We start from the raw sequence: 21,665 nt of genomic DNA, 5'->3' as shown, positions 1-21,665 counted from the left end.
GTTTAGTAGAAATAAATCTAAAAACTACAGGTTTTCCTTTACTGAAATATATTTCTCTTTAGCAGGTCCCTCGAGATCAAGAAAAGTTTTACCATTTCAAGATTTCATTCTGATTGTGGTGCAGAAACAGATATGAATAAAAAAATAACAATTTTAGATGTTTTATAGCATGAACATTGTGGATAGTAGTGATTTTCCAAAGTTAAAATCTTATTAGTTGGGATTATAAAGTTTCTATAGAAGACTTTTGTCAAAGAAAATAGTTTTCATCCCTTAAAACATCCAGACATCCTCCATCAGATGAATCTCCTCCTCATGATTTAAATACATTTCAGATACATTCTCCTCCCATCATCAGCAGATAAACAAATCCAAGTGTCAGAGCTGGATCTCACTCTATTTATATGATGTGATGGTGTCTGTTAAACTTTGGAGAACAGAGAAGACTCCAGTCCAAACAACACACACCATGTTCTCTACATCTCTACTGCTCCTGCTGGCAGCTGCTTCTTGTGAGTGCTTTATCAAATGCATTCATTTACTAGATGAAGAATAAAGGTGCAGCATATATTGTGTGAGATATCACCATGTGTTTTCCTCCACAGATGTGCATGGTGAGGAACTGACTCAGCCTGCTTCCATGACAGTCCAGCCAGGCCAGAGTCTCTCCATCCAGTGCAAGGTTTCATATTCACTTACGAGCTATGCTACAGCTTGGATTCGACAACCTGCAGGAAAAACTCTGGAGTGGATTGGAATCATCTGGGCTAGTGGGAGTACAACTTACAGTGAGAAACTGAAAAATAAGTTCAGCATCTCCAGAGACACTTCTACTAACACAATAACAATTGGAGGACAGAACATGCAGACTGAAGACACAGCTGTGTATTACTGCGCTCGTTACACACAGTGAGACAGAATAGTGGATTCCTCTTACAAAAACCTTATGAGACATGTTACAGACATCCTCTCAGTGTAACTAATAAATCATCTCAGTCACACTTTCACTTTCTTCCATTGGAATGAAGTCAGAATCGTTTGCAGCATTTTAAAAACACAGTCACACAAAGTCATTTTTAAATAAAAAAGAAAACATTATTGAAAGAGTTTTCATTCTGAACCATTATTAATCCCTTCATTTTACAGGATTTTTAACCAGCAGTTGGAATCAGTGTTTAATGAGTGGATTCAGGAATAATACAGCATGTTTCCAGCAGTGTGTTGTGTTTAACACACAGTCTGTTCTCATAGTCTGAGGTTCAATAACTGAAACAACTGAAGGAGGCAGCAGAGCTCAACAAATAAAGTGAAAAAAGTGAATCCACAAACTGCATTCTGTATGAGACTCATTCAGTATCAGTCATTATCAGACAAATATCTACATTTTCTCTTCTTTTTCACTCTTTCCATAATGTGTGATTAGTTATTTGGGTTGTTAAACACAGGTTGGACAAATAAAAACACTATAATTTATGTAACTACATCCTCCTGTGGTTGTGAGGTTTCTCAGTAACATGACAAGATGTATTTTATAATGCTGTTATAATGTAAGGTTCTAAATTAAACAGAATTATAAATGAATAGAAATAAAGTTTGCTGTGTGTTTTCTTATTATAAATTGACATGAAAACACCTGATAGTGTATAAACTTACTCATTAACACCTGCCTTAAAATTCTTATTGGTTCAAACATAAGTTCAAGCTGCAGTGATAGATAAAAAATGCAGACAGGTTTAAAAGATGAGGAAGTTTTCTAATTTATATTTATGTATATAAGAATCCATCCCATTTTGACCCTAAGATAAGGAGTGTCTCTATGCAAATGTCCTCCTCTGTTATATACAGTATTTAAGCAACAAAGACCAAGAGCTTTTACTTCTTCTGCTCCAACACACACCATGATCTCTACATCCCTACTGCTGCTGCTGCTGGCAGCCGTACACTGTAAGTGTTTTTACATTTGACATGTAATACAGTTTTGGTTCCTTAAAGCTTTTTGCTTTTACATCATTAAAATAACTTTTCTTTAACAGGTGTTCACAGTGTTGAGCTGATCCAGACCGGATCCACAGTATTAACTCCTGGTCAGTCACTGACTCTGACCTGTAAAGTGTCTGGATATTCATTAACTGATAGCAGCTACTGTACAAGCTGGATACGACAACCTGCAGGAAAAACTCTGGAATGGATCGGAGAGATATGTGGTGATGGTAACACTTACTACAGTGAGAAACTGAAAAGCAGGTTTCAGGTTTCCAGAGAGTTTTCATTTTTCATGTCCAGCACCACAGTGACATTGACAGGACAGAACATGCAGACTGAAGACACAGCTGTGTATTACTGCGCTCGTGAACCACACAGTGACACAACAAGCTGCAGTGCTGCACAAAAACCTCATCACAATTCACTTCTTTAATTAAACTACATTTCCTGAGTAACTAATCCCCATATTACAACTATAAACAAATATAACATTTATAAATAAATATATTACAGCACATAAACCAACACTGGCATTAATAAAAGAAATAAATAAAAGTTTACTTAGGAATAATAGTCTCTTTTTTTAACTTGATGAAATGAAATGTGTCTGCAAAAGACATTTATTATAAAGAACAACATCCATTCACACTCAGCACTCAGGCTTTAACTCTTCATCCTGAATGAACAAAAACCATCCAAAAACTCCTCAAACTATATCTAATAATTAATAAGAATCCCATGCAATTAAATGTGAAATATGAACATTGTATAATTTGATCATGAATTTCTGGTAATGTACAAATTAAACATAAAAAGAAACAAAGTGTTTTATCATCTCAGCAAATGATTTTTATTAATAGATCATCAGAAAACCAGGAATAGCTAAAAAAAATGACAACATCATGAAGGACTGGACACGTTTGTGTTGTTCAGTGATAATCAGTGATCAGAAAACTTTACGTTCTTCTGGATGTTCCAGTGATCCACAGTGATGGACTAAAAAGACATGAGATCTAATGAGTAAAGAGCAGTGATGAAGCTGACAGCATGAAACACACCCAGAGTTTTACAGGAAGCTTTTTCTCCTCTCGTCTGTTAATGAATAAATGCTGAATGAGTCGGATCAGGAAAGTTTGTCAATCTCAGTGCAAGAAAAATTTTAATTAAACACGAGCAGCAGGAGTGTTAGGGAGCGGTAACTAATACTACAAACAGAACAGTTAGTGACCTGACAATGTGAAACTTACAGAAATAGTTTTCTCCTCTCATCTGTTTTTATATCTCTAGTGGGTGTGTCATGCAAACCAAATCCTGTGTTTGAACCATTTATGCTGAAACATTCAGCCCAACAACATAGCAGCAGTTTGTGTTCATTTACAGCAGCAGGAATCATTTTAATTCTTTGAGATGGGACTAGGCAGAGTTTTGTGTTACTTTACTCTAGCAATCTTCATTCAATGTTAGTATTATTTACTATTTACATATAAAAGAATATTTTAACAATTTTTCATTTTACTTTTTTTATTTTAACTTTAACTCCTACCTTTGAATATTCTTCTATTTCAGATTCCTGCAGTCAGACACTGATCGAGTCTGATCCAGTGATCATCAAACCTGATCAGTCTCATAAACTGACCTGCACAGCCTCTGGATTAGACATTAGTGGCTATTACATGTCTTGGATCAGACAGGTGCCTGGAAAAGGGCTGGAATGGGTTGCATATATCTCGAGTGGTAGTAGTGACATAAATTACTCCAGTGCTGTTAAGGGCCGCTTCACCATCTCCAGAGACAACAGTAAGAAGCAGGTGTATCTGCAGATGAACAGCATGAGGACAGAAGACACTGCAGTTTATTACTGCGCCCGTCACACACAGTGATACTTCCCCTTAGACATCAGTACAAAAACACAGACTTACTACAGACACATCACAAACCCACATTTTCAGATTCATGGAGGTTAAAACACCAAAATGTTTACAGTCTCTGACCTACACGTTACCACTTGCTGATGTTGCCCCCTTGCACGAAGACAATCACACCGTTTTATTTTTCTGTAGATTTATTTGCCCCATTCATTCTTTTATTTTATGCCACAGATTCGGGGTCAGAACACACTTTCATGTTACAACATCTGCATGCATACACTGTGTTTTTTTTTTTCTTTTTTCTTCTACTCTTGTGTTTTTGTGTCTACCGCGCCACCACCAGTATGGGTTCACTATATTTTTTCCTTACCATTTTTTTTAACAAATTGTCTAACAATAAACATACAAAAACAAGTATAAACACATTAAATAACTATCTGAGTTATTTGAGTTATTTGAGGTCACTACACCCTCCCCCGCCACACTAAAAGTAATGAGTCCAAAACATGAATTCCACTAACAGTATCATGCAGCTGCTTCCTCGCAGCTTAAGAATAAAATCAATATCTTCTACCATACAACTGTGACATTACTACAATCATCTAACTTATAGGCTTTATGTGTGTTGAGAGCTGTCTTGTCTTTTTTTTAAATCGCAGTTGAAGACATATTTATTCATACAGGCTTTTAACGCATAGACCCGGTTTCAACTGCTATTTTATGGTTCATTGTGTTCTTATTGATTCTATTTATTTTGTTTTTTATTGTTGTTTTACTGGAAAGCACCTTGTGCTCCTTTTGGCAGTTGTAAGGTGCTCTATAAATAAAATTTGATTGATTGATTGATTGATTTAGGCTCACTCGTGGGCCCCCCAGAATATCCTGTATTGACAAATGGACCCAACCACATACACCTCCACAATGCACTGGTACATTTTAAATGTCACTTCAGTATTACAATAATCTGTTTCTGTCTGTTTCTGGTAGAGGTTCTTCTCATAGGTTCTAATGTCAGGTCACCATCTCCAAGCTTGACTTGACTCCAAGCTTGGACCTACAGATCTCTCCTCCCTCTCCTTGAAGATCTACCAACACCTCTTCATCAGACTCCTCTGAACACTCCTCCTAATCAGGTAAGTTTATAGGTTCATCAACGATTACTTTTACATGAGGTTTCTTTTCAGGTTTCCTGTTTCTCTCCGCTCTTCTCTATTGTGAAATTCAACTGCACATGGATCCAGATGTGTTCCGGTTCTCTGCGTTGGAACCTACAAGTCAAACTCCTTGTCGCTGGAACTTTCGTTGCTGTCAAGGGGAGTATTCTTCCGTGAGCATGTGACCTGTTTTGACCAGTTACTCTGACATCCTTTTCTTTCCCGATGAACATCAGCTGTTCTCTGTTCATCAACCAGGTACGGACAAGGTAACAAAAGGTTCCGATAGAGCACTCTTTTCTTTCCAGTTCCAGCCAAGGATTCTACTACATACACCAAGCTATCCACTCCTCTCCTTTCTTTCACCATGTACGTTTGCTTCTCCCAGTAGGCTCTCAATTTCCCTGGGCCGCCTCTTTCTGAGAGGTTCCGTACCAGCACATGATCACCTGGCTCCAAGACAGAACTCCATGCCTTTCGGTTATAATTCCTCTGCCCTCTTGCAGCGGCCTTCTTCATGTTCTTGGTTGCTATCTCATAGGATTCCTGCATAGACCGTTTCCATCTTTCAGCAAATCCACGTGAGACTGAGTGTTTGTGACTTGCTTTGTGGGTAACACCAGATCAATGGGAAGAACTGGCTCTCGACCAAAATGGAGAAAGAATGGTGAAAATCCTGTTGACTTGTGCACTGTAGAATTATAGGCATGGACGACTTTGTTAATGTGGTCTGCCCAATTTGATTTCTCTGTCTCCTCTAGGGTCCTCAACATTGCCAAAAATGTCCTGTTGAACCTCTCTGCTGGGTTAGCTTGGGGATAGTAGGGAGTTGTACATGAATGCCTAATATGACAGTAACTCTGTAGCTTTTGGAACAAGCTGTTCTCGAATTCTCTCCCTTGGTCATGGTGGATTTTTGCAGAAAAATCAAAGCGCATGATAAAGTCTTTAAACATTTCCGGGCTGCTGTCTTTCCAGACTTGTTTTTGGTGGCATATGCCTGGGCAAACTTTGAAAAATGGTCTATGACCACGAGGATATACTCTGCTCCTCCTCAACTTTTCTCTAAGTGCATGTAATCAATCGAGATTATCTCAAATGGAGCTGTTGTCTCGGTGATCTGAATTGCGGTTCTGGTAATCCGGTTTGGTTTCTTCTGTCTTAGGCATCAACAAACTTTTGTGACATAATGTTCCATCTCTTCTCTCATTCTTGGCCAGAAGAAATGTACACGAGCTGCTGCCACCATCCGATCAACACCCATGTGAGCCATGTCTTTATGCAAGCATTTGTATATCATACTTTTCAAACTTTCTGAGACAACTAAATGAGTTCTGGTCATTAGTTTCCTTTGCAAGACACCTTCCTCATCAATCTGTAAGTGATGCCATTCTGTAGGAGCCGTCTGACAGCTTCTGGTTCTTTGAGTTTGTCCTTGTGTTTGAGTTAGAGTTGTTTCCCTTTCAGTTCCATTACTCGGCTAATGACTGGATCACCAGACTGAGAGTTCCTGATATCTTGAGATGTACTGTAAGGTGTCGACTAATCTCTGATCCACCATTCAGCTCCTCAGGTAAGACATCAATGTTGCAGATGATTGCAGATATCCAGTCAACTTTTCCCTGTCGTTGTGCTTTCAGAGCTTCCCCGATTGATCCCAAGATTTCTTGCTCACATTCTTGAGTACACTCTCTCATTGTGACTTCAATGGGCACTGGTCTTCGTGACAAAAAATCAGCATCTCGATTTGACGCTCCTGGTCTATACTTCAAAGTGAAACAGTAGCCATAACCCACGGCTTCTCCAAGTCTGGGTATGCCATAATTGGTGGGTTTGACAACTCTGTGATCAATTTCTCCAGCACTTCCTTATGTCTCCCTGTCCACTCTACTGGGTCTGATGGAGGTGCTTGCGAAGAAGTTTTTCCTGTCTTTCCTGGTAGTTTTATCTTGGATGTACTGGATTTTGTCAACAGGTCATATAGAGGCTTGGCTATTCTGGTGAAGTCAGTAATATATGATCTGTAGTAACCATGAAAAACCATGAGCTTCCTCACCTCACGAACAGTGCTGGGAATGTCCTGCTTTGTTTCATGTTGTACCCATGTTCAGAGATGATGCGGGCCCACATAGCAGACTTCCCGCTTGAAAAAGTCACATTTCTTTGGCTTTAGCTTGATACCACACTGTTCCTGTCATTGTAGCACTCCCCTCAAATTCTGTAGATTCTAGTCGTAATCCTTGCTGAAGACTAACACATCATCAAGATAGGGAACACATTTCATCCCTCAACTCCCCCAGACACTCTTCCATATATCTCTGGAAGGCGGCGGGTGTGAGGCTGAAAGGGATCCGTACCCACTCGTACAGCCCCCAAGGTGTTATGAATGCTGTGTATGGCCTATTGTCTTCATTCATGAAGCCCTGATGATAGGCTTTACCCTGGTCCAGAACCGTGAACCAGGAGTTCCCCCCAGATTCTCTAGGATCTCTTGGATTCGTGGGATGGGATGCTTATCAGGGTGTGTCTTCTCATTGAGCAGCCTGTAGTCCACACATAGTCGCAAGCTCCCATCTTTTTTCCAACGCACACAACTGGTGAGGAATAGGATGATGTTGACTTTTGGATCCACCCCTGACTCAACAAGTTCTGTATGTGAGTCTTCACCTCTTGATACAAAGGTCATGGGATTGCATTATATGTCTTTTGGACAAGGATGTCTTCTTTTAACCAAATATCCATTCTAAGGTCCTGAATACATCCTGTGTCCCAGTCCTCCTTTGCAAATACTATTTTCTCTCAATAGCTGTCTTGCATGTTCCTGTTATTCCCCAGGTAAATGACTGAGGTCCACTGGAGGGTCCCATCCTCTGCTCTCCACTACCTTGGTCTGAATCTCTGGAGTTGGTTTATTGTCAGGTGGTGATTGCTGAAGTTGAGGTTCAGTCGGAGACGGTGATTTCAATTCCAGCTGATGGATGGCATCCACTGTAGTACTAGTACTGTCGTGCAGTAAGGGTCACCTCTTCATGTGTGGTGTTTTCCACCATCACTGTTATGTTACCATCTTTCAGAGGCATCTGAATGAGCTGTTTGTTCACCTTTATCCCTGCAGGCAAGCTTCTGGATTGGGCTCCAGCATCATGTGTTGTATCATGATGTTGTACCATGTGTTGTATCAAGACAATATTTGCTTTTGATTTTAATTACCTCATTTAAAAGTAGACATTTCAGGCTTTCATTAGACATATGTATCATGTTCGTGTGATAAGTATTGGCGGAGTTATCAGTTCATGTTTGTAAGATGGTCAAGGAGACAGATGTCTGAATGCACACCCTGGTTATTTTCTTTATTTGCCAAAAGCACAGTGTTTTGTTGTTATTATGAAGGCAGTCAAATAAAAGTAGACACTTCACAGTTTCGAATGATGTATTACATGTGTGTGTATGATTATGAATGACGGAGTATTTTAAGTGGATTTCACGTTGAAGAGGAAAAAAGCGCCAAAAACGCGCCGGCGTGCCTGTCGACCCCAGAGGGTTAAACACTCTAATCGCTCTCCAGCTTCATTTAACTCACTAGACACATTTATAGATGATTTAAATAATAAATGCTGAATGAGTCGGATCAGGAAAGTTTATGTCAATCTCAGTGCAAGAAAAATTTTAATTAAACCCAAGCAGCAGGAGTGTTAGGGAGCGGTAACTAATACTACAAACAGAACAGTTAGTGATCTGACAATGTGAAACTTACAGAAATAGTTTTCTCCTCTCGTCTGTTCCTCTGTGGATGTTTTTATATCTCTAGTGGGTGTGTCATGCAAACCAAATCCTGTGTTTGAACCATTTATGCTGAAACATTCAGCCCAACAACATAGCAGCAGTTTGTGTTCATTTACAGCAGCAGGAATCATTTTAATTCTTTGAGATGGGACTAGGCAGAGTTTTGTGTTACTTTACTCTAGCAATCTTCATTCAATGTTAGTATTTTTTGTTAATTGATTAAAATATTTTTCATTCATTAACATGTTTTAAATGTTAATTTCTACATTTAAATATTCTTCTATTTCAGATTCCTGCAGTCAGACTGCTGATCCAGTGATCATCAAACCTGATCAGTCTCATAAACTGACCTGCACAGCCTCTGGATTTGAATTTGGTAGCTACCGGATGGCTTGGAATAGACAGGCGCCTGGAAAAGGACTGGAATTTGTTGCAAGCATCTACAGTAGTAGCATATATTACTCCAGTGCTGTTAAGGGCCGCTTCACCATCTCCAGAGACAACAATAAGATGCAGGTGTATCTGCAGATGAACAGCATGAGGACAGAAGACACTGCAGTTTATTACTGCGCCCGTGACACACAGTGATACTTCCCCTTAGACATCAGTACAAAAACACAGACTTGCTATAGACACATGAAAAACCCACATTTTCAGATTCATGGAGGTGAAAGAACCAAAATGTTTACAGTGTCTCTGTTTTAGTCTCTGTACACGACGGATTTCGTATGTTGTTTCCTACCTTATGGGTGAATGACCCTACAGACTGACAAGGGTAGGCTCCAGTTAGTTTAACGTCACAAGAAAGCCTTCTGAAGTAAAACTGTATGTGAGACAGAATTATATATGAAAAAGTTCACATACTCCTCCCTCCCCAAGTCTATTAAGGTAGGTGAGACGCCCTTACTCCCTGACAGACTTCACTTAAAGGTTACACTTCAGGTAAGTATAAAGAAATATAAACCTTGTTTACTTTCTATATATAAATTCCTTAAACAATAATTAGTCTCAATACTCAATATAATGAAAACATCAAAGAAAAATAAACAGAAAAGTTACATAAATGTATTGCGTGGATTTCTATGTACTGTCAAACACAATCACTTTCAATATATTCAGTATATAATACTTTAGAAAAGAAAATCCCTTTTTTCTTCAAAGAAAACTCTTGTTTTCCTTAAAATTCAAAATTCATTTAGAACTTCAGAATTAAATCTCAACACATAAATTGACCTTTTGAACACAAATACACTCAAAACAACAGTTCTCAATGAGCATTTACAATTTCACACACCAACCGCTCGACTTAAAGTTTTAACTGTACCGTCCATCAAACCACGATATCCCAAAAGAACAAATAGGAAATACCAGTCTGTAGAATGATGAATGGAAATACATTGTCTGGACGTAGCGTGCGCTGCAATTAACTCGACAGACGTACTATAATTGCCTCTTTCCGTAGCATTATCACGATGAATCAATCAAACGAATCACATAGGAGAAAATAATGAACAAATCACTCTTGAGGTGAATCAGCTGAGATGTCGTGTGGATGGCAGGGTAAACTCGAATTCAAATCTTCTCAAAACAGTGCTTTACATCCCGAATACATGCAGCAGCCGAAATTAAGCATTCACAAGCGTGCTTGCAGATTATTAATTTTAATTAAAGATTATTAATTCACTTCTCAATATATTTCCACTCATGTCAAAAAGAAAGTGCACCCTCTTGAATTCCTGGTTTAACTATTTAGATATAATACAAATTCATCCAGTCTTTAGCAGGTCCTCAAATTAGGTATTAAAACCTCAGATAAACAAGAACACATGACATATAACATCATGTCATTGTTTATTTAACATAAATGCAGCTAATATGAAGAATACTAAGTACACCCTCACTGCTTCCACAGGAATTAAGAGGGTAAGTAGCAGCCAGGTGCTGCTAATATAATGCAAGTGATTGATTGTTCGCTAGCAAATGTGACTTATAATATCTCTATAAAAACTGAAGTTTTGTCAGTTTGCTTTGCTGGAGCATTCAGGTGTGTGTTAAAATGTCATCAAGAATGAAAGACATCAGCAGTTATCTTAGAGAATCTGTCTCTCAATCTGGAAAAGATTATAAAATCATTTCTCAAGAATTTAAATTACCATAGAATTCAATACTGTGTACTTTCTATTTAACATGACTGTATAACATCACACACAAGTGTTTTATGTTTTGTATAACATGCTTATTAGCATAAACTACTTATCATTTGTAAATACACACAGTTCAGAAATACAAACTTCAATCATTCTTTATGTTCATGGAGGCAGTTTAATGATGTAAATCATAATTTTAAATCAATCGTAAGCATGAAAAAGAGTTCAAGGAGAAAGAGTTTATAAACCCACACATCCTTCTTTAAATACATTTCAGATACATTCTCCTCCCATCATCAGCAGATAAACAAATCCAAGTGTCAGAGCTGGATCTCACTCTATTTATATGATGTGATGGTGTCTGTTAAACTTTGGAGAACAGAGAAGACTCCAGTCCAAACAACACACACCATGTTCTCTACATCTCTACTGCTCCTGCTGGCAGCTGCTTCTTGTGAGTGCTTTATCAAATTCATTCATTTACTAGATGAAGAATAAAGGTGCAGCATATATTGTGTGAGATATCACCATGTGTTTTCCTCCACAGATGTGCATGGTGAGGAACTGACTCAGCCTGCTTCCATGACAGTCCAGCCAGGCCAGAGTCTCTCCATCCAGTGCAAGGTTTCATATTCAGTTACGAGCTACACTACAGCTTGGATTCGACAACCTGCAGGAAAAGCTCTGGAGTGGATTGGATACTTCTATTCTGGTGGAAGTACAGCTTACAGTGAGAAACTGAAAAATAAGTTCAGCATCTCCAGAGACACTTCTACTAACACAATAACAATTGGAGGACAGAACATGCAGACTGAAGACACAGCTGTGTATTACTGCGCTCGTGATCCACAGTGACACAACAAGCTGCAGTGCTGCACAAAAACCTCATCACAATTCAATTCTTTAATTAAATAACAACTACATTTTACTGAGTAACTAATCCCCATATTACAAATATTTCAGCATAGACACCAACACTGGCATTTATTAAATAAATAAATAAATAAATAAATAAATAAATAAATAAATAAATAAAAGTGTTATATCTATGTATAAAAAATTAATGAATCCCATGAAATTAAATGTGATATGTGAGCATTGTATAATTTGATCATGATTTTCTGGTAATGTACAAATTAAAAGGAAAAAAACAAACACAAATTATTTTTATTAACTGATCATTGGAAAACCCGAATTAGCTGAAAAATATAAACTTTAAAATTTGTATTTTTTTTTGTAATTGTGTAAAGCTGCTATGAGACAATGTCCATTGTTAAATGCATTACAGAAATAAATTGAGTTGAATTAGCAGATGGAGAAATATTCAAGTTAATGTTCACAAAGCTAGAAAAAGAGCTCAGTGTCATAATCATTGAGACTAATATTGATTTCCCAATTAACTGATTATTTAAACCAAATGATTTACTATGTTACTGCTGATACTGTATCTGAGTGTTTTCTCTCTTTTAAACCTTGCTGATAAAAATGATCCATTACTGAATTCCTACTTACTTTATTTTCATTGCTGGTCCATGTGAAAGTTTTTTTTTTAATTGACAGCCAGGACATTTGAAACTTTTTCTCATTTTAGGTTTGTATCATCTGACACCAGGTCTTTTTGCCACTAGAGGGCAGTCTGTACAAACTCCTCCATCTCTATCTGTTTCCTTCTGCACATTTAGGCAATCTCTCTTTTCACATTCTGCTCTGACTGCATCCAGCATCATGACACTCGGATTAAACTCAGTTACATAAAATGTCTGTGGTGACCTGTTTAGTGTTGATCAGTAAATAAGGCTCTTTATTATGGAAAACCTGATTTCATGGAAAATTGAAGTGGAGTCGATCGAGTGAAACGAATTATTGTCTAATTTTATACAAACAAAAGACTGATTAAACATGTGATTGATTTAGATCTTGTACGTATCAATGTTCAAAATGATCAAGTTATCATTTAGATCAATTATAGCATTAACATTGTGAGAATATTAATATTGTAAGATGTTTACAACTTCAAAGACAGCGTTCCAAATAAAAAAAATCTTGTTGAAAGTTGAGTTTATAAACCCACACATCCTCCATCAGATGAATCTCCTCCTCATGATATAAATACATTTCAGATACATTCTCCTCCCATCATCAGCAGATAAACAAATCCAAGTGTCAGAGCTGGATCTCACTCTATTTATATGATGTGATGGTGTCTGTTAAACTTTGGAGAACAGAGAAGACTCCAGTCCAAACAACACACACCATGTTCTCTACATCTCTACTGCTCCTGCTGGCAGCTGCTTCTTGTGAGTGCTTTATCAAATTCATTCATTTACTAGATGAAGAATAAAGGTGCAGCATATATTGTGTGAGATATCACCATGTGTTTTCCTCCACAGATGTGCATGGTGAGGAACTGACTCAGCCTGCTTCCATGACAGTCCAGCCAGGCCAGAGTCTCTCCATCCAGTGCAAGGTTTCATATTCAGTTACGAGCTATTGGACAGCTTGGATTCGACAACCTGCAGGAAAAGCTCTGGAGTGGATTGGATACATCAATAATGGTGGGGGTACAGGTTACAGTGAGAAACTGAAAAATAAGTTCAGCATCTCCAGAGACACTTCTACTAACACAATAACAATTGGAGGACAGAACATGCAGACTGAAGACACAGCTGTGTATTACTGCGCTCGTTACACACAGTGAGACAGAATAGTGGATTCCTCTTACAAAAACCTTATGAGACATGTTACAGACATCCTCTCAGTGTAACTAATAAATCATTTCAGTCACACTTTCACTTTGTTCCACTGGAATGAAGTCAGAATCGTTTGCAGCATTTTAAAACACAGTCACACAAAGTCATTTTTAAATAAAAAAGAAAACATTATTGAAAGAGTCTTCATTCTGAACCATTATTAATCCCTTCATTTTACAGGATTTTTAACCAGCAGTTGGAATCAGTGTTTAATGAGTGGATTCAGGAATAATACAGCATGTTTCCAGCAGTGTGTTGTGTTTAACACACAGTCTGTTCTCATAGTCTGAGCTTCAATAACTGAAACAACTGAAGGAGGCAGCAGAGCTCAACAAATAAAGTGAAAAAAAGTGAATCCACAAACTGCATTCTGTATGAGACTCATTCAGTATCAGTAATTATCAGACAAATATCTACATTTTCTCGTCTTTTTCACTCTTTCCATAATGTGTGATTAGTTATTTGGGTTGTTAAACACAGGTTGTACAAATAAAAACACTATAATTTATGTAACTACATCCTCCTGTGGTTGTGAGGTTTCTCAGTAACATGACAAGATGTATTTTATAATGCTGTTATAAAGTAAGCTTCTAAATTAAACAGAAATATAAATGAATAGAAATAAAGTTTCCTGTTCTAGATGATTTAAAATGTCCGTAATTTTTCAATTCATAAATCACCTGAAAACACCTGATAAAATTACTCAATAACACCTGCCTTAATCTTCTTATTGGTTCAAACATAAGCTCAAGCTGCAGTGATAGATATCTCTAAAAAATACAGACATGTTTAAAAAGATGTGGAAGTTTTCTCATCTGCAGGAAGTTTTTCATTTATATTTATATACAAGAATCCATCCCATGTTGACCCTAAGATAAGGAGTGTCTCTATGCAAATGTCCTTCTCTGTTATAGATTTAAGCAACAAAGACCAAGAGCTTTTACTTCTTCTGCTCCAACACACACCATGATCTCTACATCCCTACTGCTGCTGCTGCTGGCAGCCGTACACTGTAAGTGTTTTTACATTTGACATGTAATACAGTTTTGGTTCCTTAAAGCTTTTTACTTTTACATCATTAAAATAACTTTTCTTTAACAGGTGTTCACAGTGTTGAGCTGATCCAGACCGGATCCACAGTATTAACTCCTGGTCAGTCACTGACTCTGACCTGTAAAGTGTCTGGATATTCAGTAACTGATAGCAGCTACTGTACGAACTGGATACGACAACCTGCAGGAAAAACTCTGGAATGGATCGGAGAGATATGTGGTGATGGTAACACTGACTACAGTGAGAAACTGAAAAGCAGATTTCAGGTTTCCAGAGACACGTCCAGCAGCACAGTGACATTAACAGGACAGAACATGCAGACTGAAGACACAGCTGTGTATTACTGCGCTCGTGATCCACACAGTGAGACGAATAAACAGCATCCCTGTACAAAAACTCCTCATTCAATGTGACACAAGAAACACTGTTAATAATCAATCAATAATCAATAATTGATGTATCCGAGTCTAAATAAACAACAATAGTTCCCTGTTCTACTGTAAATGAATAATAATTTCTGTTATTCACCTGAAAACACCTGATAATGTATAAATTTACTCATTAACACCTGCCTTAATCTTCTTATTGGTTCAAACATAATCTCCAAGCTGCAGTGATAGATATCTCTAAAAAATACAGACACGTTTAAAAGATGAGGAGGTTTTCTCATTTATAATATGTATATGTTATATACTGTGGTGTAAAAATATGTTGTTGGCCCCCTTCCTGATTTTTTATTTCTTTTTTGCACGTTTGTCACACGTCAATGTTTTAGACCATCAAACAAATGTAAATATTAGCCAAAGATAATTGATTTATAGAAAATAATTATCTTCAAGTTTGTAGCAGTAATTTCATGTCACAGTAGAGCAAAAGGTTGCAGAATTACACAATTTAATGGGTTTTGTTTGTACTTTACACAATAAATTATCGGCACCTGCATCCACCGCCTCTACAATTCCTGACATCACACCACCTGGTCCTTGATTATTGTCCTATAACAACACACACGTGTTTTTTACTCCTTACTGAATGCTGATATGAAGAGTGTGTTCACTTCAGAGAAATTCACATGTGAACTACTCTTATTGTACCTAATATTATAGATTTAAAATCACAGATTAGAGTTGTTCATGAGATGAGGAGGTTTTTACATCTAGAGCAGGGGTCTCCAAACTACGGCCCGTGGAGACCTTTTTGTCTACGGAAAAAAATTACGGAAATTTACGTGTATCCTGCCAAGATCAGCCACTGTTTACGTGGAGGTTATGTTTTTACCGAATTAAAATAGAGGTGCGCAGTAGTGCGTTGTGTTTGCCAACCGCTCACTACATTGCAAAACCTTATTAGCTGCTTACATTTTCTACTTTCACTCACAGTCAATATGATATAACGCCATCTAGTGGCGGAGTTTTTAAATGGTTTTCTGCTTGTTCAAGACATGGTTATTTTAATCACAGTTTGTCAGTTGCGGTTGACTGCTGCGATGAGAATTTTTCGAATATTCTGAAGAGGAAACATTAAAAGCAACAATCTCTCTACCATAAGTGGATATATTTGCACACTATATTCAGGTCAGTTTAACTTAACTTAGAAATCATGAGAAGTTTTAAAAATGTTTCGGGTCATTTGCAGCTATAATTGCGACGACATTAGTTCGCATACAGTAATCAGGTTTTTTGAGTGATATTGTGTGCAAGATACTTTTAGTTTCACTATTTATTCATATTGAATTCCCTTTATTTTACTGCCCAGCGATGGCTGAGAAGAGGAAAAGATTCAAAGAAGTCTGAAATACTTCATCAAATCCGGTGAGATAGCATTGTGTTTGATTTGCAACGAAACCGTGGCTGTGATTAAAGAAAACAACCTGTGCAGTCATCAACAAAGCAAACATCAGGAGATATATGCACAGTTGGAGGGTAAAGTCCGTGCCAAAAATTTTTCTAAATTACAAAATCAACTCACATATCAGAGGAAATTGTTCAGTAAATCCTCAAATGAAAATGAATCCTTAACTAAGGCCAGTTATAAAGTTGCCTATGTCCTGGCTAATAGTGGCAAACCGTTTACAGATGGTGAAGTAGTGAAGGAATGTTTGTTGGAGGTGGCTGAGGAACTTTGCCCAGAAAAGTCAAAACAATTTGAAAATAATATATTCAATGAGTAGAAAAAAAACATTTGTTGATTATAACTTGGACTGGACTAACCTCAGTTGCCTGACTGTTGATTGAGGAAAGAACATGAGTGACATACAGAAAGGCTTGGTTGGACAAGATGTACATCATACATTGTCTTCAAGCTCAAAAAATGCAACCCTCCTCCATTAAAAGCCAAGTCGCAGGCATCCAATGCCACCTAAGATGCTTGGACCCGTCTACCAATGCCACCTAAGATGCTTGGAGCCGTCTATCTGCAGTCTGCTGTGGCATCCATCTATCCGCCTCCTCTTTGGCGGTATCAGGAAAGGGAAACCAAAATGAGCAGACAAACAAATTCCTCTCACCCTCCCTCTCGTCAAAAGACTGGTTGCTAAACTGAGAGAGGGGTCAGTTCTTATTAGGATCTTCTCCTGGAAGTGGTGTTTCTGTCTGCTTTCTATGGTTTCCCCAGGGTGGGTGAATTCACGACACGCAACAATAAATTCAATGCCTCCTATGACCTCACGGTGTCTGATATTACTCTTGATGAACATTATTTTTACATTTTTTTAAAGCACTCAAAATCCGACAAAGATCTTAAAGGTATTCCCGTCACAATCGCTCGCACTAATACAGATTTATGCCCCTTTTTTCCATGTCCCGGTATCTGGGTGTTCGCCCCGATGAACCGCTGTTTATAACCGAGGAGAGCAAAGCCATGTCGAGATCCTGGTCGTCCAGGCCGTCTACGCATGGCCTGCCAATCCTGTGGCCTCTCACTGGAGCTCTACACGCCCCACTCCTTCCGCATTGGAGCCACGACAACTGCAGCCTCGGTCACCACGATTCCCACCTTAAAAAGTCTGGGATGATGGTCCTCTGCGGCATACGAACATTACGTCCGTCCAGGAACTAAGGACATGTTAAATGCTCAAAAAGCAATGGACCTACTCTGATCACGTCTGTCATCTTAATGTGTCTCCCGTCCCTCTCCTGCTATTGCCCTTGCTCTCGTTTCACGCCTCCGCTATGCTATCAGCTCTCAGCTCCAAAGTTCTCTATAGGGCATGCTGCCCCTGCTGTCCCCACTATAGCGGCGGTTATACACATGTCGTCATCCCCGCTGCGCAGGGATGCGTCATCCCTCTCACGATCCACCTTGGCAAACGCTCTCCACAACATGCTCGCCGCCGCACACCGCGCTTGCCCTGGGTGATGCTTCCCCTGCAATCTCCACTATGGCTTAGTGGATATACAACATGCGTTCTCATATTGTGCGGCAGGGGCCTACATTTTTTAGCAACAAGCTTGTTGTGATTACGCTGCAAAGCCAGCCCAGGGCGATGCATCCTCCACATCTCCACTAGCTAGTGGACATCAACTCCTGTTGTCTATCGTGCAGCAGGGGCACCTAGTTCTCCCTCTTCCCACGACCCATGCCTAGCTCTGACTTAGCACGCACTCGCATACCGCCTTGATCGGCCGGAGACGCACCCGGTCGCGTTTTGCGGTCCTACGCCGCCACAAATCAGTTATACTGGAGGGTCCCTCTGGCATATGGTCTGTTTTGGGGGTCTATTCATTCCCCAACATTGCCTCCCCGCCCCATCCATGCATGTGCACGGACAGGCGTATGGGAAAATTTCTCCCAGAACAGAACCATCATGCCAACACTAACGGTATGCTTACAATAAACCTTCATTGACAAAGTGGTCCTGACTGAACTAGTCATTTAAATTTTCTGAACCTTAAAACTACAAAGAGAGGAAAATCTAGTTTCTGATCTATACACCCACCTAAAGGCCTTCAGATACAAACTTGTCTTGTTTTTGGAACAAGTACAGGCCAACTACTTGACACACTTTCAGCAGTGCAAGGTCTTCATGGCTGAAGCAACAGCTGAGTTACCAACGTCATTTGCATGCGAGATCATCAAAGACCTCCAGCTGCAGTTTCAGCAGTGGTTTTCTGACTTGGATTCAAAGGCAGAAGAAGTGAGACTGTTTCAAAACCCATTTGAAGCAGATGTGGCCAGTTTCCCAGATGAACTGCAGCTGGATGTCATTGAGTTGCAAGCAAATGACTTCCTTAGGAACAAAGAAGGACTGGTGGGTTTTTACCAATTTTTGCCCAAGGAAGACTTTCCTAATGTCACAACTTTTGCATCAAGGTACCTTTCAATCTTTGGAACAACATACCTGTGTGAACAAACATTTTCAAGAATGAAATACATGAAGAACAATTTGAGAACAAACTTGTCCGATGATAATCTCAGGTCACTGCTAATGTTAGGGACATCAAATCTAAAGCCAGAAATGTCTGCTATTCTGGCACCCAGGAAACAAATTCACCATTCCCACTAATACAGGTGTTCATGTGTAGTGTATCAATGTGTTATTAAATAATAACTGAATAAAATAATATTAAATAAATAGTTAAAAACAACATCCATGTGTTGATTATTTTTTATTTGGACCTCAAGTGTGTAGTCAGGCCCCGAACTGCTGTTTGATAGTTAAAGCGGACCTCGAGCTGAAAAGTTTGGAGACCCCTGATCTAGAGGAATCCATGTTTCACATGAAAAATGACAGTTTCTGAAAAAAAAAAACAATGTTTTTCTGGATGTTACAGTTGATCGACAGTGATGGACTAAACAGAATTCCAGCATAACAATATGCAAATGAATATGTAAAATGTTCCCCTTACAGCTACATATAGAGAAATATCAGCCACGGTCACTGTGGGCTCTGGAGAGTTTAGCACTGCTTTTAGTTATACGATTTCTATTTTCCATTTCTATTTCTATTCCGCTTCACCATCTCCAGAGACAACAGTAAGATGCAGGTGTATCTGCAGATGAACAGCATGAGGACAGAAGACACTGCAGTTTATTACTGCGCCCGACACACACAGTGATACTTCCCCTTAGACATCAGTACAAAAACACAGACTTACTACAGACACATGACAAAGCCACAGTGTCTAGACATTTATACTGATGTAATATTTATTTCATTCCCTGAATATATCTAATTACATACATTTTACAATATGACAAACTGACTACAAACTGTTGTGAAGGCAATCAATTATCATTATTTCCTGTCAGTGTCACCCAAATGAGGATGAGGTTTCCTTCTAAACCTGGTTCCTCTCAAGGTTTCTTCCTCGTATCATCTCAAAGAGTTTTTCTTTGCAACGTCACCTCAGACTTGCTCATTAGTGATAAATGTAATAGATAAATGATTAATTCTAAACTTTAATATTTTTATTCAGTGTTTCGGTACTTTTGTAAAGCTGTATTGAGACAATGTTTTTTGTTAAATGTGCTAAACAAATAAACTGAATTGAATTAAATTCACAGATTGAGAACTGTGGAAGTAAATGTTAACAAAGCTGGAAAAAAATCTCAGTGTCATAATCATTGAGACTAATATTGATTTCCCAATAAACTGATTAGTTAAACCAAATGATTTACTATGTTACTGCTGATACTGTATCTGAGTGTTTTCTCTCTTTTAAACCATGCTGATAAAAAAAATGTACATTTTCATTGTTGGTCCATGTGAAAGTTTTTTTTTTTACTGACACACAGAACATTATAATCTTCTGTATTTGCACCTGTAGGGGGCAGCAGCTGCTTGTTTTTGAGAAGGATTCATGAAACTATGAAATCTAACAGCTGAAGTGTGTTTATGCAAATTCATCCTTTTATAAAAAAAAAACAGCCTCTTGTTCACCAAACGTTTGTGTCTGAATCAAAGAGCATGATGATGGGGCTGAGGGTCACTCAGTACTACATCTTTGTTATAATGTTAACCAAAGGTACCTGAGACTTCTGTACTGTTTATTTCTTCCCTCAGAATATCTTGTCTGTGTTGATGATGATCTTTGTTATGTTTTATCTGCTAGGTGTCAGCAGTGATGAGATCAGACTGGACCAGTCTCCTGCTGTGGTAAAGAGACCTGGAGAAACTGTGAAGATCTCCTGTAAGATAAATGGATATTCAATGACGAGCTACAGCATACACTGGATCAGACAGAAACCAGGGAAAGCTCTGGAATGGCTTGGCTGGATGGATACAGGCAATAATGATGCAACATATGCAGAGTCTGTGAAGAACCAGCTCACCTTTACAGAAGACGTCTCAGCAAGCACACAGTACTTAGAGGCCAAGAGTCTGAGGACAGAGGACACTGCGGTTTATTACTGCGCCCGAGAAGCCACAGTGACTGGAGCTGAGGAAGCAGCTGTACAAAAACCAGACACACATTGTAACACAGAGTTTATTTTGAACAAGTCACATGTCCTGTTATCATTTATCTGATATATCCTATGTTTATTAAAGAGCTCATTAACATTTTGTCTTAAACACTGTAATGTTTTATTGAATTGTTAAAAATGTTTCTGCAGCATTCAGACTCTCTAAAGGCCAAGTGACACCATTTCGGTTCCCCATAATATCTGTACCTCTGTACTGTAAGTTTGGCTTTAACAGCTTCAGCCATGTTCATATTCACCTTCTCATAATAGAAACCAGGAAATTTTTAGACATTAAATTAAAATGAATAATTTTAATTTAATTGTATTTAGACATGCCTTTTTAACTCTCGTCTATGGAAAGTCGCACAAACCCGAGAGAAATACAACACAGTAAATAAAATGGAAATAATTTAAAGTTCCTTGGGCGGCCCGGTACCATTTTGTCCACGGACCGGGGGTTGTTGACCACTGCCTTAAAACACCCACAGATCCTCCATCAGATGAGTCTCCTCCTCGTGAGAT

General features: G+C 38.5%; 2 gene segments (V, D, J or C); both read left to right on the top strand.

The window, feature by feature from the left end:
- The window catches only part of LOC113651552, a 47,568-nt gene that overhangs the window by 5,461 nt on the left and 20,442 nt on the right, over window positions 1-21,665 (top strand).
- LOC125138729 lies at window positions 20,611-21,222 on the top strand. The segment is given in 2 exon segments: window positions 20,611-20,704; window positions 20,792-21,222. Coding segments are annotated over 2 exon segments (474 nt in total).

This window comes from Tachysurus fulvidraco, chromosome 15, assembly GCF_022655615.1.
Source record: "Tachysurus fulvidraco isolate hzauxx_2018 chromosome 15, HZAU_PFXX_2.0, whole genome shotgun sequence".
NCBI lineage: Eukaryota > Metazoa > Chordata > Actinopteri > Siluriformes > Bagridae > Tachysurus > Tachysurus fulvidraco.
The sequence above is the reverse complement of the archived record's forward strand: the minus strand, read 5'-3'. Positions and strand labels throughout refer to the sequence as shown.